This window comes from Vombatus ursinus, unplaced genomic scaffold (assembly GCF_900497805.2).
Source record: "Vombatus ursinus unplaced genomic scaffold, bare-nosed wombat genome assembly UNPS02014837.1, whole genome shotgun sequence".
In the NCBI taxonomy this organism is placed as follows: Eukaryota; Metazoa; Chordata; class Mammalia; order Diprotodontia; family Vombatidae; genus Vombatus; species Vombatus ursinus.
In genome coordinates, this window is record NW_020954615.1 from 6,013,871 (window position 1) to 6,032,794 (window position 18,924).

An 18,924-nucleotide genomic window follows, 5' to 3' on the forward strand; every position below is an offset into this window, starting at 1 on the left:
TTCTGCTTTGCCTTCTTGTTCTAGAACTTCAGAGCAATTTTCCTTGATAATTTCTTGTAATTTTGTATGAAGATTCTTTTTTTAATTGTAATTTTCCCATAGTCCATCGATTCTTATATTATTTTTCCTTGATCTGTTCTCCAGATCAGTTGTTTTTCTGATGACATGTTTCCTTTCTCTTTTATTTTTTTCATTCTTTGATTTTGTTTTATTATTTCTTGGTGTCTTAGAACATCATTAGCTTCCCCTTGCCCAGTTCTAGTTTTCAAGGAATTATTTTCTTCCTTAAGTTTTTGGTTCTTTATTTCAAGTTGATTGGCTTTTCAAATTTTTCTTGATTTTTTTCTATTACTCTTTTTTTTTTCTAATTTTTCCTTAACCTCTCTTATCTGATTTTTAAAGTCATTTTTTAAGTTCTTCCAAGAACTCTTTTTGTGTTTGGGACCATTTGACATTTCTCATTGAAGAAGTATTCTCACCATTAAGTATGGTGCCATAGGTAGATTTTCCTTAATGTTTACATCACAACACTGAACCTAGGATCCAAGTCTCCAAAGCCCCTAATCATAGTAACCACTGTCATTTATTTCTATGACAACCCGGAGGTTTGCAAAGTGATTTACCTGCATTCTCTCATTTGGGTCTCACAACAGGTGAGGAATCTGGTGTTTATTTTATGCCCACTTTAAAGATGAGAAACCATGGTCCCATAGAGATTAAATGACTTGCCCAAGGTCACATGGGGAGTAAGTAGGAGAGCAGATGATACTGTTGTTGTTATTTGTCCTTGGTTTTCAAAGAGAACCAAGGACGTCGCTAGATTTGAACCTAAGTCCTGCTGTTCCAAATCTGGCTGCACTCTCTCTAGTGACCCATGCAGCCTCTCCAAGGGTGGGCAGACTGCTTCTAGGAAATGCAAGCTGTGTGGAAGGAGATTAACAGACAGTGGGAAGAGCACCCCCAGCGCTGTCACTTAAAATGCCTGGCTAACCTTAGGCAAGGGGGTCACCTCTCTGGGATCCAGTTTCCTCCCCTGGAATAATAGTAATAATAATAACAATTAATAACTAACATTTATATAGTACCTACTATGTGCCAGGCATTGTACTAAGCACTTTACACTTGTTATCCCATGTAATCCTCACAACAACCTTGGGAAGTAGATGCTATTATTATCCCCATTTTACAGATGAGAAAAATGAGGCAAACAGAGGTCAAGTGACTTGACCAGGGTTACACAGCTAGTCAGTGTCTGAGGCTGGATTTGAACTCAGTTCTTCCTGGCTCCAGGTCTAGTGCTCTATCCACTGTGCCCTCTATCTAGCTGCCCTCATAAAATGAGGGGAATACACCAAATAGTCTCCCAGGTCCTTTTTAGCTTTAAAGCTACAAGCATATGTGACCATGAGCAAGTCGTTTCACCACTGTAGGCCTTAGTTTCCCCATTTGTAAAATGAGGAGGTTGGACCACATGGCCTCCCAGGTCCTTTCCAGCATGCATTTTAAAACTATGATCAGATTGTGACTTTGGGTGAATTACTTCATATCCCTGGGCCTCAGTTTCCCTGTCTGTAAAATAAGGGAGTTTGACCGGATGTCCTCTGAGGGCCCTCTCAGCTCTAGGTTCTATGACTGTCTGACCTCTGACAACCCTGACTCCCAGGCAGGAATGGGTCCACGTTTTTGTTGTTCCCTATTTACTCACAGGCCTCATCCCCCAGCCTGGAGTGACATCCACAGATGGGTGTGTCTCACAACTGCTTCTTCTCTGTCCTCTGCCCCCAGGCTTTTTTCACGGAGAAGTACCAGCAGGAGCACCCAGAGGACCAGGAGAAGATTGAGCTCCTCAAACGCCTGATTGCCTTACAGGTATGTACCCAGAGACGGCTGTTTTCCAGAGGAACAGCTTCTGGTGGTCGGGGAATCCCATCCAGTGGACCAGCCTTGAGCCCTCTGTGGAGACCTCAAAGGACTGGAAGGCCCTCGTCAATGGCAGAGTGAAGGGTGCAGAGCCTGGAGTCAGGAATGGCTATTGGCCATTAGAGACCCGAGTTTTAGACCCAGCAACAGTGTGTTTGTGCCCACTGTCGAGTTTCATTGAATTATAATTTGAGACAGCCATGCTCTCATGTAATCTCCCCATAGGTGCTACTTCTTCAGTTCACTTTTCCCTGGCATGAAAAAAGTCACCTGTAGTTAAAGAGCAAAATCCTAGTGGGAGGGAGAGGCATCAAGCAGACCTGAGTTCAAATCCTGCCTCAGGCACTTACTAGCTGCGGGACCCTGGGCAAATCACTTACCACTCTCTGCCCCGGTTGCCTTATTTGTAAAATGAGGAGGCTGGATTGGGTCCCTGAGTTCCTCTCGAGCTCTTCATCCGTGACCCTTTGGTAGAGTACGTGATTCGGAACTGGACCCTGTTTCATCCTTTCATTTGGCAACCCCCATTCTTCACCTTGCCCCCTTCCCTGATCCTGTGTTCACTTCTCCAGATGCCCCTACTTGGAGAAGGCATCCGAATTCATGGGGAGAAGCTGACAGAGCAGCTGAGGCCCCTGCATGATCGGCTGACCACCTGTTTCCGGGAGCTCAGGGAGAAGGTGGAGAAACTCTACGGAGTCATAACCCTGGTAGGCTTCGTCTGAGAACAGGACAATCTTAGCACCCGACCTCCAAGCTCTCTAGGCTAATTTCATGCCAATCCCCCAATTTCCCTCTTTTTTTTTAGTGTTTTATTAATGCCTTTATTGCTTTCTAAGAAATTTTATTTATATCTTTTTTTATACATCTTTTGTTTTCACCGCATAGATTTCGTCATGTATCTCTCATCAGTTAAAAAAGAGAGAAACAAGAAGAAAAAAGTTCAGTAATGCCAATCAATATATAGAAAAAAGAATGGATGTCAGTATGCAGTGTTACACACACACATGAGCTGCCCCACCTCCCACTTCTCCCCTTTTCTCATATCTCTTCTGTGGGGCAAATCTTGACCTTTCTAATTTCACAGCATTAATTTTTTTATTGTATTTTACATTTTCTTTGTTATAGACATTTTGTATATTGTTTTTCAGATATTTCTCCCCATAGTTGTAAACAACTTTAACTCTTAGTCTCTTTCCTTTCACTTTTTCCTCCCTTCCTCCCTACTGGCCTTAGGAGACCCCCTTTCCCTTCCTTCATTTCAGACTCTAGCATGGTTTTTTCTTGTCCCCTCCAATAATTACAGCATGCCTAGTGCTTAAGACAGTTTAGTTTCTTATTTCATGTCTTTAGCTTCTAAGCTCTCATATCTATGTATACTCAAAAGTTCATAGAATTTTTAAAAAATGTTTTAGTCAATATATTTTGTTTTTGCATCATTTCCAAATATATCTCTCCCCCTTGTCTCTTCCCTTTGTTAGACATATATTTTAGACATATTCTTTGTGACAAAGAATAAAAAAAAAACCAGGTAAGAAATGTTCTGCAAAACTAGTCACTACATTTCTACCTGAGTGACCTTTGAAAAATCATAACTTAACTCTAATTTTTGTCATCTGTAAAATGAGGGGTTTGGATGTGATGACCTCTAAGATCCCTTCTAAATTGATAACTCTATTTTTAATCATACAGTGAGTTCAATACTCCATAGCCAGTCAACAGCCCTCTGTGGGGTAGCAAAGAACAGGAAATAAAGTGGGTACCCAGGAATAAGGGAATGGCTATAAACAGACTGTATTGTGAAAGTAAGGAAATATTATTGTATGGTAAGCAATGAGAAACGTGCAGAATTCAGAGAAATGTGAGATTTTTCTGAATGGACACAAGGTCAAGTAAGGGGAACAGTAAATACAGTGACTACAATAATGCAGATGAAAAGAATGCTGGAAGGTATGCCACCTCTGAGTAATTGCAATGACTAATCCTCGTTCCAGAGGATCAGTACTAAAACTGACCTTCTTCCTCTTGGAAGAAAGGCAAACACCTTCGGGTGAAGAATGTTGCGTGTACTGGCATATGTCATTCCCCTAACAGCTGTCAGCTTAACTGACTTTCTGGGTTGTAACTAAGAGCTCAAAGGAGACTATATGTTTGACCTAATGGGGCCTGCTGGCCCTTCTCAGAAATGTGCAGTGTATTCAAGCAAGCTTCACAAATAGGTATCTGGAGACGAATGACAATCAGGTTACAATTTCTACTTACAACATCCTTGATTGAGTATAGCCTGACTTTTTTTCCTATTGGAGACAGTTGTTCCTTTGTTTCCAAAGCTGTAACTGAAGGGACTCCATCACGATAGCTGGTGTCCAACATTCTTCCTTTCTACCAGTATTCATTAAAATACATTTGGAAGAAGCAGGACTGGGAAACTTTTAAGGTTTGACCAGCTTGTTTTGTTTATGTGTTACTGATTTTTTAAAATTAATTTATTTTAAACTTAAATACTACAACTTGAATACGCAAGAAAAGAAAAAGAAACATAAATTGAAATACAAAATAAGAAACAAATGCATTGCCATATGCACAGCAGAATGTGAGAGGATTCAAAATACACAGTAATAAATTTCCATTTCAAGAAAGCTTATGTAATAAATACTATGCATTGTGCTCAGAGCTGTCCATCTTTTCTTTGCTTCTTTCTCAGTTTTCTTTTGTTCTCTGCTGTGCACTTTTTACTTTATTCTTTTTTTTCCCCTTCTTCACCCCCACCCCAAGAAGGCTACAATTAAGCATGGACATATATAGATGCACATATGTATGTGTGTGCATACATGTGTGTATGTACATGTGTTTGTATGTATGAATACATGCACATGTATGTATGCACATACATATTTGTGTGTGTGAACCTATATACACATACTTACATAAACATGTATACATAAATATACATACACACACACACACACTTACTTACACATACTTAAATATCTGTAATTCTACTCATATAAAGATGTATACATTGATGCTTTTTTGTACTTTCCAGTCACTATCCTACCATACAACCCCACCTTTTAACATAGAATAACAGTTAAGCTCAGCACGATGACACATTGACTACACCTGGCAGGGTATGCCACATTCCCCACCCGTAGGCCCCCACCTCTCCACCAAGAGCAGGAAGTGGGCTCACCACCATCAATCCTCTAGAATCACGATTCGGATCCAGGCTCTTGCTGTTTCTCCCTTCCCCTTTTCCTGGTTTTCTTCCATGGAAGGGATGCGTTTGCTTCTGTTTTTCCTCTCCTTGGCACCTCCTGGAAGTTGACCCAACTGTCCGCCTTGGATGCTGAGCTGAGTCTAACGCAGACTGTGCCCATAGACCTGCTTTCTTATGCTCCTCAGCCTCCCACCTTGACCGAGAGGAAACAGAGCAGGACGGGGTCGGTGGTGCTGCCCTACATCATGTCTTCCACCCTACGGCGACTGTCCGTCACATCGGTGGCGTCCTCGGTGGTCTCCACGTCTTCCACCTCCTCAGATAGCACCCCCTCCAGGCCAGGATCCGATGGGTGAGTAGAAACCGGGCCTTTGGTCACAAAGACTGTGAATCGATCGGTCCCAGCCACTCCCCACTGAGGAGAAAACAACAAGGTGTGCCCTACTTGGGCTGCAATATCATCTTATTATTATAAAGAATCCTCCTAAGACACACATCTGACGATGTTACTCCCTCCCCGAGAAGTTTCAATGGCTCCCTATTGCCCCTAGGATAAAACTTGGGACCTGAAGCCTTTTGCAACCTGACTCCCACCTACCTTTCCATGCCTGTTTCTTTTATTTTTTAAATTAACAAAAAGCTATTTTCTCTTCCTCCCACATTCCTCCCTCCCACTTAAAAAGACAAAAACAAATGTTCATAACATTCTTATTTCACTTTATATCCCTCCGAGGACTTTAGGTTCCAGCCAACGGTCCTATTTGTTGTTCCCTATGTGGAGAACTCTTGCCTGCCTTCATGCCTCCGTCCCCCTGCCTGGAATGCTCTCCCTCTTTATCCTACTCCTCGCATCTCTAGTCTCCTTCTCAAGCACCGTCCCCTGCATCAGGAATTCTTAACATTTCTGTGTTATGGACCCTTCAGCAGCCTAGGGAAACCTCTGGACCCATTCTCAGGTTCCTGGCTTTAAAAGCATAAAATAAAATATGTGAGATTACAAGGGAAACTACTAGATTGAAATGTAATTATCAAAATATTTATTAAAATTCTTAAAAGAAGTTCGCAGGCACCCGGTTGCATTCCCCTGCTCTACAGAAAGGCCAGCTGTCTTGGTAATGCTCTCTCCTTCCTAAAATTACCTTCCATTTCCCTGTGTCCATGTTACAGCCTCCTAGAAGAGTATAAGGTCCTTAAGGGCAGGACTTCTTTTGGGTCTGGGTCCCCTTTGGCACAGTGCCTAGCACATAGTATTGTTTTTGTTCAGATGTTTCACTCGTGTCCAACTCTTTGTGACCCCATTTGGGGTTTTCTGGTCAAAGACTCATCTTCCTAAGTTCAAATCCAACCTCAGACACTTACTAGCTGCGTGACCCCGGGCAAGTCACATAACCCTGTTTTCCTCAGTTTTCTGATCTGTGTCTTTGACAAGAAAAACCCAAATGGGGTCGTGAAGCACTGGACATGACTGAACAACTGAACAACCACCACAGAAGTCACAAATAGCAGAACCAGGTCCTTTGACTGCAAATTCAAACTCTTTCCACTGCGTCATCTGTCCTTCAGCGGTGATACGGTCAAGCATTTTCGAGAGGCAAAACAGCTTAAAGCATAGAGTACTGGACTCGAATCAAGAAGCCCCGAGTTCAAATTCTGCTTCAGACACTTCCTAGCCTAGTCACCTAACCTCTCAGCCCCATTGTCCTTATCTATAAGGCAGGAATAACAGCAACACCGTTTCACATGACGGTCGTAAGGATCAATGAGATGTCTTGGGAAGTTTTAACATGGCATTGGATCACGGATATCTAAGTAGGAAGGGACCTCGAGGGACAGCGGGGCCCACCTCCTGCCTGGAGAGGGAAGAAGCTGGCCTCAGTATTAAGTACCAAGCTATGGGTCCTGTGCTGGAGTTTGTTTTCTTTTCTCTCAAGTGAGAATGAGCCTGGGTAGGATTAAGAGAAGCGACAATAAGAGTTATAAAAATGCCTGACATTTCTTTTGTACTCTATAATTTTCTGATTGTTTTTCTGAATCGTTCTCCCCGTCTGAGTCTTACCACCATCCTCCCATGTAAGGGAAGACAAGGCTGATGACCCCTGTTTCATAGATGAGCAAAGATCCCACGGTGACTTATTAGCAGAGTCAGGATCAAAACCCAGGCCTTTTGGAGTATTTTTGTGGGGGAGGCAATCAGGGTTAAGTGACTTGCCCAGGGTCACACAGCTAGTAAGTATCTGAGGCTAAATTTTAACTCAGGTCCTCCTGACTGTAGGGCAGATGCTATATCTACTACACCACCTGGCTGACCTCCTTTTTGAGTATTTTTCTGCTACATGAATGAAATACAGAAAGTTTAAGACAACTTGGGGTTGAATTAAATCAATTCTATTAATTTAGTTAATTAGCTAATGGTAATTATTAATTAGCAAACATCTATTAAGCACCTGCTATGTTTAAGACACCATCACTCCTCATATGAAAGATCCTTCCCTCAGGTCGATGGTCATCAGGGAGAGTGACCTGGGATTTGGGGACAGGAACAAATAATGAGATTGTGTCCTTTTGCCTGGGCGCCAGATCCATTCTGGAGCCCCTGTTAGAGCGGCGGGCTTCATCGGGGGCCAAAGTGGAAGACGTGTCCCTCAGAGAAGACAGTGATAATCGGATCAACAAGTTCAAGCGGAAAGACTGGAGCATTAGCAAATCTCAGGTCATCGCAGAGAGAGAGCCGGAAGCTGACCTGCTGGTAAGTCACAGTGGGCATGGACCCCAGCTTCTCTGCAGGAGCCAAATTCTGGGGTCAGGGAGGGGACCTTGTTGGCCCTGACTTCCAGTTAGAGCCCGGACCACAGCTCCCTTCCAAATGTGCCTACCGGCAGCTTAGGAGAGACCAAGGGACCTACATTCTGCCCCCTGAGAGCTGGGAGCTCTTTGTAGACACCAACTCCAGGCTCTCACGTCATGGTATCAGCCAGTGGGCCCATGCCTTAGCCTGTGGTCCTTTGCGTTACTGCTCCATGACTCGGTCCCCAAACTCCATCTCTTAACTGGGGCCAGGCGAGGAGGGGGGAAGTAAAGGATTTCTGTGGTTATTTTTTATGAGCCACTTTGGGCTATGTCTGGCAAAGGCAACCCTTCCTGGGGGGAAAGGGGAATCTGAATGATGCAGGCTAGAAAGAACACCAGATCGTGGAGTCAAAATGAGACCGTAAACTTAGAGCTTGAAGCAATTTTAGAGGTCCCCAAATCTGCCCCCTTATTTTATGAGGAAACTGAGGCTCTGAAAGGTTAAGCAGTGGAGTCACAGAGCTGATAAGGATCCAAGGGGGCAAGATTTAAACTCTGGTATTCTTAAAACTGAGTCCAGTTCACTGTACACTACATCATAGACCTCTAGACCTGGAGTCAGGAAGATCTGAGTTCAAATCCTGCCTTAGGCATTCTCTAGCTGTGTGTCCCTGGGCAAATTACTTAACCTCTGTATGCCTCAGTTTCCTTATCTGTAAAATGAACCGGGGTGGATGAAATAGCCTCTGCCACCCCTTCTCGTTCTAAACCTATGCGCCTTTGGTCTATGAAGACTCCCCTGAACATCCATTGATGTTCACTGATCCTCTGAAAGACCGCAGCCATTCTCTGACTCCGCTCCATTGTATGCTTTGGTTAGGGAGTGAAAGCCTTTGATGTACCCGCCCCTCTCCATCACCTCTCTTGTCCAGATACAAGTGCTTAAGGATGGAAAACATTTGGCCTCCAAATTGGGGCTTTATCCCTCCTTCTGTTCCTTGTCTTTTCCTTCCCTAGAGCCCTGCTAGCAAAGTACAAAGACCCAAGAGTCTCCAGTTAGTGGACAGTCGGCTGACCTTGTTCCAAGGCTCCCCCCTGCCTTCCTCTATGCCCCTGAACCCGCCTCCGCTGACCCCAAAAACACCCAGGACCCAAAGTAAGTTCTCTTCACTCTCATTATTTCAACTCTTGGGGACAGAAGAACACAGTCCTCCCTGTCCCTGGATGTCTGTGCTGCATCTGGGTCTTCTAAACTTGCTTGGCGCATTGGCAGCAGGTACAGAAGGAAGAATAATAGTAACAGCAACAGGACCTTCCATTTCTATGGTGTGTTCAGATTACAAAACTCTTTGATAGCCATTAACTCATTTGACACTCAAGCCAAAGTTGCCTTTGACTTTTTGGAGAGGCATTATCCAAGAGAAAGAATAGTGGAGTCATGAGTCCTGGTTTCAAATCCTGCCTCTGCCACTTACCCCATGTATGATCTTGAGCAGATGGGCCCCTGTTTCCTCATCTCTACATAACGGTATTGGACTTGAGGATCTCTGAGTCCTAAATCTTTGATAACTCTGATCCTTCTTTCCCTTCTCTCCTCCAGTCACTCACCAAGTCCTGGGCACTTTCTCACTTGTCCCATTCATTCCATTCCTACCGTCTCCACTTTTGTACAGGCCTGCATTATGTAAGCTCCTTGAAGGTAGGGAATGTTTCATTTACAGCATCTGTATCCCCAGTGCCTAGTATGGTGCCTGGCATGGTGCCTCGCACGTAGCAAATTAATTAATTAATCATAGCTAATGTTTATGTAGCACTTACTACATGCCAGGCATTGCAATAAACACTTTACAAACATTATTTCATTTGATCCTTACAAAAACGCTACATTTTACAGATGAGGAAACTGAGACTAAGTGATTTGCCCAGGATCATGCAACTAGTAAAGTGCTTGAGGCCAGATTTGAACTCAGGTCTTCCCGACCCCAGGCGCCACTCTATCCGCTGTACCACCTAGTGGCTTACAGATTGATTAATCTCCCACTTTAAACTATTTCACTAAGCCCTCCACTGGTCTTCCTACTTCAATTTAATTTAATTCAACTATCAATAAATCAAGTATTTATTAAGCCCTTACTATGCACCAGGCACTATGCAGAGGACTGGGAATACAAGTACAAAGAATGGAATAACCCCTACTCTCAAGTAGCTTAGTAAGCCCTTACTATGTGCTTGGTACTGTCCTGATCTCTAGGGATACTTCCCTTCCGAGTGAAGTTTACATGGCTTCTCTGGCCATGCTGTCCAGTCTGATGCCTCACCCTGCTTGGTCTCTATGCACTCCTTTCCCTGTGATGTCTAACCTCCAAGCATTTGCTCACACTGCTTCCTGTGCCTGGAATGCCCTCCCTTGCCTTCTTCCCTCTTGAACTTTTACCTCTTCTTTAAACCCCAACTTAAGAGCCACTGGCTCCACGAAGATTTTCTTGATTTCTCCGACCGCTATCAACTTTTCTCCTCCTAAACTTTTTCTAAAACTTGGCTTATGTATCCCCAATCCACAGGTCATGTATTATTATTACTAATTTTTTTATTATGACTATCTGTTTCATCTACCCTTACTCTCTAAGGATCAGGATGCTCTCCTTTTTGAGTCTCCCAATATCTAACATGGTACTCTACACACAGTAGGCACTTAATAAATGTCTGTTGAGCCAAATTGAACAATCTTGTAAATTTAGGCAGCATAGGTATCATTCTCCTCATTTTACAGGTGAGGAAACTGAGTTTCATAGAAGTAAAAAGACTTGGCCCAGATCACCTTGCTAAAAAGTGCTGAAACCATAAGCATTCTTGTTGGCCAGCTCTGTTCAGGTTCAATTTTAACAAACAAATGGAGAGCAGAGTACTAGCTTGGGAGTTTTCATGGAGATGAATGGAAAGGAATCTTCAGAAGGCCAGTACCAAGGCTTGAATCTCCATACTGCTTTTCTCCCTATTTGACTTTTTGGTTCCCATCCTTTCCAGGCTCTCCAACCTTGCAGGTAGATGGGCTGATGTCTTCTGGTACAAAGACAGTACCACCCCCACCCCCTCCCAAGAGCAAGCCCTATGAGACCAGCAGCCAGAGGAACTCAGCGGAGGTAGGGGATCAGAGTGATGGTTCTTGCTTCACTGGCCAAGTAGTTTTCTAGGCTGCTTTGAGAAGAGACAGTCCTACCTGAATGGCTCCTGTTTCACTTCTGGAACGAGCAAGCAGCCTTCTTCTCTCATTGAAAATAGAGGCCACGTCACCCATCTTCTCCTCAAGACAGGGTGGGATGAAAAATGGGTCAGGACCCATGACTTGATGGATTTGGGGGAGCTCCTAGTGGGGAAATCCCCTCTCCTGGTGCAGATCAGCAATTATGCTGAAGCTTACAATATTGGAGAATTGCCTAGGTCTCTGAGTGGTTAATAGTGAATAAATGAATGAATGAGTGAATGAATAAATGAATGAGTGAATGAATGACATTTATTAAGCATTTACTATGTGCTCAAAACTAGGGATACAAATATAGGCAACCAGGATAGCATCTGCCCTCAAGGGACTTACTCTATCCCAGGAAAAGAAAAGAGACGTACAAAGGAGAGAGGCAGGAACCTCACATGGCGGCTAGGTTTGATAATGCCTGCTGACTAGTGTGGAACCTTGGTTCTGTTCAAGATAAGACAGAAGCTCATCAGTCAGAACAAAACTAATAACAACAATTATGATGGCTAACATTTATGCAGTGCCTTATAGTTCACAAAGCCATATATGTGTGTGTTCCCAACCTCGTACCGTCTGTGTGACCCTGAACCTCTGTCTGCCTCAGTTTTCTCATCTATAAAATGCAGGTAATAACAAGTGAGATAAGAGTTATAAAGCACTTATAAAGAGTTATAAAGCACAGTGCCTGGCACATAAAAGGCACTTAATAAAAGCTGTTTTAGGTGGTTTTATTATCCCCATTTTACAGATGAGGAAACTGAGCTTAAGAGAGGGTGAGTGACTTGCCTGGGGTCACACAGCTAGTATGTACCTGGGACAAGACTTGAATTGAAGTCTTCCTGACCCAGAGGCCATCCCTCTATCCACTGTTCCATGCTGCCTCCCCAGGAAGAGAAATAACGTCTTAAATTTCAATACCTCAGAGTGACAGATGTTCTGGGTTATCCCCTCAGTTCAGCTCTATGCAAGCCTCAGTTTACCAATCTGTAAAATGAGCTTGCATGTACTACCCACTGTGCCAGGTTGTGAGGAAAGTGCTTTGTAAACCTGAAGGTGCTACCTAAATGCAAGTGATTGTGTATGTGCATGTGTGTGTGTGTGTGTGTGTGTGTGTGTGTGTTTGAGTTACCCAGGGGTGGAGAAGGCAGTATTAAGAAGGAGAAGGAATCCTTCTTGCACTTTTTGTTCCTTATGCAAACCTTTGCAGATGGATATTGTATTCCATCAACCAAAATCTGAAGATGCACAGTAGTTAAAAAAAAAAAGGTAGGAATGAATGAGTGAGAGAAGGAATGAATAAATGAAAAAGATTTATTAGTCAATAACGAGGTTCCAAACTGAGGGTAAAACAACAAAATCAAGACAATCCCTAGGGGAGTGATCAGGGAAGGGAGTTTAGCTCTGGGGAATCACAAAGGTAATAAACAGAGGTCTAGAGAAGACATGATTAATTTTTTATTAATTTTGATTAATTTTTGTTAATGTTCCCAGAACAAGAAGTGAAAAATGGGTAGGGGGGAGGAGGGTATGCACATGACAGCCAGGCCAGGCCCGTGGCAAGAAGATGGCTAACATGGATAGTGTATGGCTGTGTGGGATTTGAAGCATGGCCCGGTTGGTCTGGGACTGTCAAAATATAATAACGAAATAACTAAACTTGGGTTAGGAATAAGGAAGAAAAATCCTTTTCTCTTACCCCTACCCCATTATGCATCTGCTCTCGCAGGTTGCACCCCCGCTTCCCGTCCGTCGAGAAGCCAAGGGCCCACCACCGCCACCTCCCAAGGCCCGCAAGTCCGGAGTCCTCTCATCGGAGCCAGGATCACAATAAAGGCCCTGCTCTTCCTCAGTACCTGTCTAGTATTTCGGGAGCTGCCCACGTGGACAGTCCGTCTCAAGACCCGTCCCCAAAAGGCAATGGCACCACTGTCCTTGTTTTCCATCCCCTCTCATCTGGGATGACCTTGAACCTGGATTGATTCTTTCGAAAGCTTCCCCTAAAGCCGTGTTCCAAGGCCATCTCACACCTTCTTCACTCACTTGCAGAATTGCAAAATTGATTACAGCCAGTACGTGATCGTTAAGCACCTACCTTCAGCCCACAGCCATTTGGGCCTCCAAAGAGTTTCCTGCCAACTAGTTATCCAGAGTGACCCTTGACTCCTTTCCCTGGCCATGAGAGGCATTTCTTGCTTCGCTTCTGAAAAGCAGCACTGGAGTCTGGGTTCCCTTCCTCATGGACATACCCCCTCCCATGTACCTAAACAATGAGATATCCACACATCAGGGCCATTTTCTGTAACCAAAGTAACAATAATTCATTAATATGTATGATGTGCCCTTTGAGAAAAGGGAATGAGTCCAAGGTAAGGGTGGGTGTACCACCTTTTGGCAATGATGTAAAAGGGGGATACCTGTTCAGGGAGGATTTGGCTAGAGGGCTGCTGAGATATCTCTAAAATCCCCTAATTCCGTGAGTTTGTGGGCAGCTTACAAGGAGCCACGTTGATCATGGCTGTGAATTGGAATGAAAAGATGGGTGGGGTTTCCCCACTCCAATAGCCAGAAGAACTCAAAGACTTTTAAATAGTTGAGATAATATTAAATTCTGATTATACCAAAAGCTAAAAGCAAAGAACTTCTACATGGAAAACCTTCCAGATGATCTGGTTACATCAAGGATCTTATCTGCTCTCCTGGGAGTCTGCATCCCTTACCTGACTGGTGGCCTTCAGTTCTGGGGATTCCGTCAAGTTAACAAACATCTATTAAACACTTTCTGTGTGCCAGGCATGGTGCCAAGTACTGGGAATACAAACACAATTAGAAAGACTGTCGCCGCCTTCCAGGAGCTTACGTTCTCATGGGGGAAGACAGCACTTCAAGTATAGATGCAGAGGAGAGAGAGCTTGGCCAGAATGGAGCCTGGAGAGGCAAGTTCCCTCCCTAGGTTCTTTATTCTATTGTAACTGCCTCTACTTTCTCACTTGTCACACGACCAGTCACACACAGTCCCATTGCATTACCTCCTCTGAGCTGGTGTGAAGTAGACTGTAGAGCCTAGGTGTGGATGTCACTGCCCCAGTGAGGCCGACTTCAGTCTCCTCCATCTCACTTTCCATGGAGTCTGAATGTCAGTCTCCTCCGTCCCCTTTCTATGACTCAGTGGCCCAATCATGCTTCTATATTCGGCAGGACTTTCCTTTTCCACACATTTGATTTTGCCTTATAAGATCTATAACAATTCCCCAAAGTGAGCCCCTTAACTCCTCCATGGAATTGAGAAATTTATAAGAAACTCCAGAGCCTACCCTAAAAATGTGTCTATTTTGGTCTGAGCCTGTGAAGTGGGGATCTCCTGTCCACACAGATCCACAACTGCCCTTCAGGATCATAGTCGTAGAGGTGCCTGGGGGTACTGAGGGTTAAGTGATTTGGCCCTGCTCGGTATGGGTCAGAAGCAGGGCTTGAACCCATCTTCCTGGCTTTGAGGCCAGGTCTCCATCCAGTCAGCTGCATTTCCTCTCTCCCTACATGTAGCAGGTGGCTCATAAATATTTGGAGGCTCTGACACTTTCTTAGCTGTGTGACCCTGGGCAAGTCACTTTGCACCAAGAACCATCATCCAACAAGACCGTTTCCAATAGGGCTGAGAAGGGGCATCAGAAGAGGCTCCATGAAGGGAGTGTACTTAAGTTGGACTTTTTAAGTTGATGAAGACTAAGTGTGCGTAGAGTGTTTAGATGGGGAGGTGTCCCGCCCATTCCGGGTTTTAGCAGAAAAAATGGAATGACTTTGAGCCCCCTGGAATTATCCCACGTACATGGGACTCCACCTGAAGTCATTGCCTTCCCGTGTAATTGGGTCTTTCTTAGACACAAGAGTTTTTAACCAGAAGTCCATGCACTTAGATGGGGGAAAAAATGATAATCATCATTTTCACTAAGCTCTAAAATTTAGCATTTCCTTCAGTTATGAAGATGGGTGACCAATATTATCCTGAGAAGGTGCCCCTAGGCTTCACCACACCGAGAAAGGGGTCCAGGAGATCAGAAAGGGTAAGAAGCCCTCCTTTAAAAGCAGAAAGAGTCAAGAAAGGGCCTCGGGCACAGAGATAGTGGAAAAAATTGGTGATTTGGTTTTTCCCCCTGCCTTCTTTTAGTATCATCATCCTTCATTCCCTCTCCCCTACCCCTGAAAGGAAATGAGCCTGGATGAGAAAACCAGAAAAGCAAGAAACTGACCCAGTCTCAAGCCCCCACCCCAGGAGACTGGTATTCGGGGGTGATAGACATCATGAAAAGACCCCTGCACTCGGAGGCCTCTCTTTGCCATTGTCTTTGTGACCTACCAGAGTCACTGCCCTTCCCAAACCTCAGCTTCCTCACCTGTAAAACAAGGGGGTTGGATGAGACGCAGACTTTCAGGAGGGCAGATGGACAATGCACGGTTGGCAGGAGGGGGTCTGGAGCTCTTGGTATTCCTTCCAGCCCCCAAAGTCCCCACACTTCAGTCTCTTACTTAAAGGTAGAGAACTGGTCCGTGCAGGAGGCCAAAGAGAAACTTGGACCACAGCCTTGTGAAACATTGAGGGTGCCCCCAGCTGTCTGGTGGGCTGACTGTGGTGCTCAGAGGACTGATGGATCTGTGGCCTTTCTGCCTGCATTTTATCTGGAAATCAAGTGTTTTCCATATTAATGGAAACTATGTTCTCTAACCCCCCCGCCCCTCTACCACACATGCTCGCACCACAACCCATTAAATGCATAGAATTCAGTGAAGATTGTGGAAAGCAGAAGAGGATTGTAAAGGAAGAGAGTTAGCTATGGGACCATATATTCTAATCATTAGCATGGAATGGAATTTCTGACATTAGGTGTCTATGACATTGGCAAAAAAAAAAGGGCAGCCCCCAACAATCACCCCGCTTCACAAGCTGCCAACATGGTCTGCCATGTCTAGAACAATCCAAACACGTCAATAACCAGGCCCTCCCACACTTTCGTCTGAGAGCTTACAAGGCTTGCCAGTCCATTCGTCGACTGTCTGGTCATGCTGTGCTAATCAGCATTGGCCGTGCCCGGATGTAATTTCCACTCTGTGGTGGAAGCATGTGTGAGCTCCAGTCAGCAGAAGGGCGAAGAGTGCTTTTCCTTTGCTATGGTGTGATGAGCCTGGAGTTCCAAGGCCCACACCGTTCTACCAGGCAACCCTAATTTTCAAGGTCCTGCCCTGTGAGGGTCGATTGAAGGAGCTAGGAAAGCTTGGGGAAGAGAAGGTTTGGTGGGGGGAGGGGTGCGAAAGATGCCTTTCTTCAAGGGTTTACTTGGCTGTTGCAGACAAGAACGAGTAGACTTTTGCTCCTCAGTTCCAGAGGGGAGAACTAGAGCCGTGGATACAAGTTGTTAAAGGGGTTTTGGGCTCGATTGAAGGAGATGTCCTGAAAATTCAAGCTGTCACCAGTGAAGTGCTCGGGTGGTTGTGGGATCTCCCTCATTGGGCATCATCAAGCCTTGGTTGGGTGACCATTTATCACGTGCACTTGAGTTGTAATGGGGAGTCCTGTGGGGCAGGGGTTGAATTAGGGAACTGGGGCCATCCCCCCAGCTCTGAGATTCTGTGTGACCACTGGGCGGCTTCCGGAAACCCATAGCTAGGGAAGATGCTTTGAGAAGGCTGGAAATTTTTGCTGAGATTTGCTGTTATTTATTTATTTTTAAATTAAACCTGGAATTGATTTTCTGAAGTGTTCTATGGCTTTGGTTGACTGGTAGCTTTCCTTTAGAGAAATGACGCCTTCCTGAGCTTTGTTCCTCGCCTTTTCCCAGGGTTGCTTCACTGGAAGGCATCTACTCACCTTGGATATCCCTGTGAAGCCATGGTTCATAGGCACATGCTCTCTGTCTCTGTCTCTGTCTCTCTTTTTTTTTCTTTTTCTTTTTTTTTTTTTTTAGGCAATTTGGGTTAAGTGACTTGCCCAGGGTCACACAGCTAGTAAGTGTCTGAGGCCAGATTTGAACTCAGGTCTTCCTGACTCCAGGCTCAAAATAGCCTGAGAACAAAGCCCATGGATGACTTTGTGTGGCTCCCTAGGAGTCTCAGGGGAGGGGATATTCTAAGAGATGAGATCCTGTCACTCAACTCCCCTGGGCCTCAGTTTCCTAATCTATAAAGTGAGGGGTTCAGACAAGATGGAGTCTAAAATCTCCTCCAGCTCAAAGTCGATGTTTTTGAGAACAATCCTTCCATTGTCATAACCTGCAGCACTGGCACCTGGGCTCAGTGGAAGGCTCACCTGGGCCACAGCCCAAGAAGAAGGAAATGTGTCCCAGGATGTGGTCAGCACCTCACAGTGTCCTGCCCTGGTGGCAAAGTCCTGACCACCCTACGCTAGTTACACACAAATCTGGCTCCCACTGCATCTTAGATCTTGGGGATTGTATAGGATTTCATGTAAAATCTGACCAAATACCTTCAGTAATGATTACTATTATTTTTCAAGCTACTCTAACTCCTTTATGTTATCTGATTTCTGTAAATTTGTATTGAACTTTTTTTTACATTGCTTAAATTTTCTCTTGTATTTTTCTCTTTCCTCCCACCAAAGGAGCTATCCTTTTTCACAAAAATGCCTGATCTTTTCAACAAAATCTTTCAGTAAAATCTTCACAAATCAGATAGTACCATGTAGCATTGCCCTGGGAGTTGGCAGGCCTGGCTTCTTGGCCAGGCCTGCCACAAATGCGCTGTCTCATGTTGCCTAAAATGTCTCTATTTGTAAAATGAAAGGGGCTGGCATTACATGATCTCTAACGACTCTTTTGATTTTAATATTCTATTGTTCTAAATGGATGCCTGATCCATTGGTAACTATTTCATCCATATGTACGTGTATATGTAAAGATATGTATGTGCATACATGTATGCATGTATTCACATGTGTACCCATATGTATAAACAGGTGTGGATCTGTATGTACATCAATATACATATATGTATATGTATTTATATATAGAATCCTTTTAGGTTGCAGATGTTTAGATTCGTAAAGATCTAAAGACGTATTATCAAAGCAGCCTGATACAAAGGGAAAGAGCTGGCGGAAAGACCTTGGGAGCATCCTTTCTGGGTGATGTTGGGCCAGTCCTGTAACCTCCTTGAGAACCCCAGACAACTCTAGTGCTGTGGGTAGGGGAGTAGGTGCTGATCTGCTTTGGGAGGGAATGTCTCATCTCGGTGGAACTCCCAATGGTAATGAAGTCACAAGACCATTGCGGGGGGCTAGGTATCTGAAATGGTTTCCACATTGGCAGAGGGAGAAAAATGTTGCTTCAATAATAATAATAATTCGCATTTCTCTGGCATTATAAAGTACTTTTCTCACAATAGTCCAGGTAGGGCCAATGTTATCCCCTTATTATCTCTAAACTGAGATTTAGGAAGGTATAAGGATTTGCTCAGGGTCATGAGGCAGAGGAAGCAATGGGCTTCTCATTTTTAAAGGGGTAAGGGGGGTTGGGCGGGGTGAGGCTAGATGATGCCTGAGGTTCCTCCATCTCTAAACCCTCCAATTCCAGATGTCGATCCAACCCGCTCTCCAGCGCCTCCTACAGCTTCTCAAGGGAATGAACATCTTTCTCTTGGATCAGTTGGACCACTCATTTCAAATGAAACCACTGTAGGCCAGCGCTCCCCTCTGAGGCCCAGGGTTATGGTGAGAGGCACTTTCCTGGGCTAGAGTCGGAGA

The 18,924-nt window shown here is 44.5% G+C and overlaps 1 protein-coding gene across 1 annotated transcript in view; it reads left to right on the forward strand.

Annotated features, from left to right (window-relative positions):
- Window positions 1-16,923, forward strand: part of DOCK5 (dedicator of cytokinesis 5) — a 245,450-nt gene extending 228,527 nt beyond the window's left edge. Inside the window, exons 46-52 of the mRNA XM_027839938.1 lie at window positions 1,786-1,869; window positions 2,493-2,630; window positions 5,326-5,492; window positions 7,718-7,886; window positions 8,945-9,083; window positions 10,952-11,067; window positions 12,904-16,923. Of these exons, the coding sequence (XP_027695739.1) occupies window positions 1,786-1,869; window positions 2,493-2,630; window positions 5,326-5,492; window positions 7,718-7,886; window positions 8,945-9,083; window positions 10,952-11,067; window positions 12,904-13,008 (918 nt within the window). The 3' untranslated portion in view covers window positions 13,009-16,923. The remainder of the gene's footprint in view (window positions 1-1,785; window positions 1,870-2,492; window positions 2,631-5,325; window positions 5,493-7,717; window positions 7,887-8,944; window positions 9,084-10,951; window positions 11,068-12,903) is intronic.
- Window positions 16,924-18,924: the final 2,001 nt, after the last annotated feature.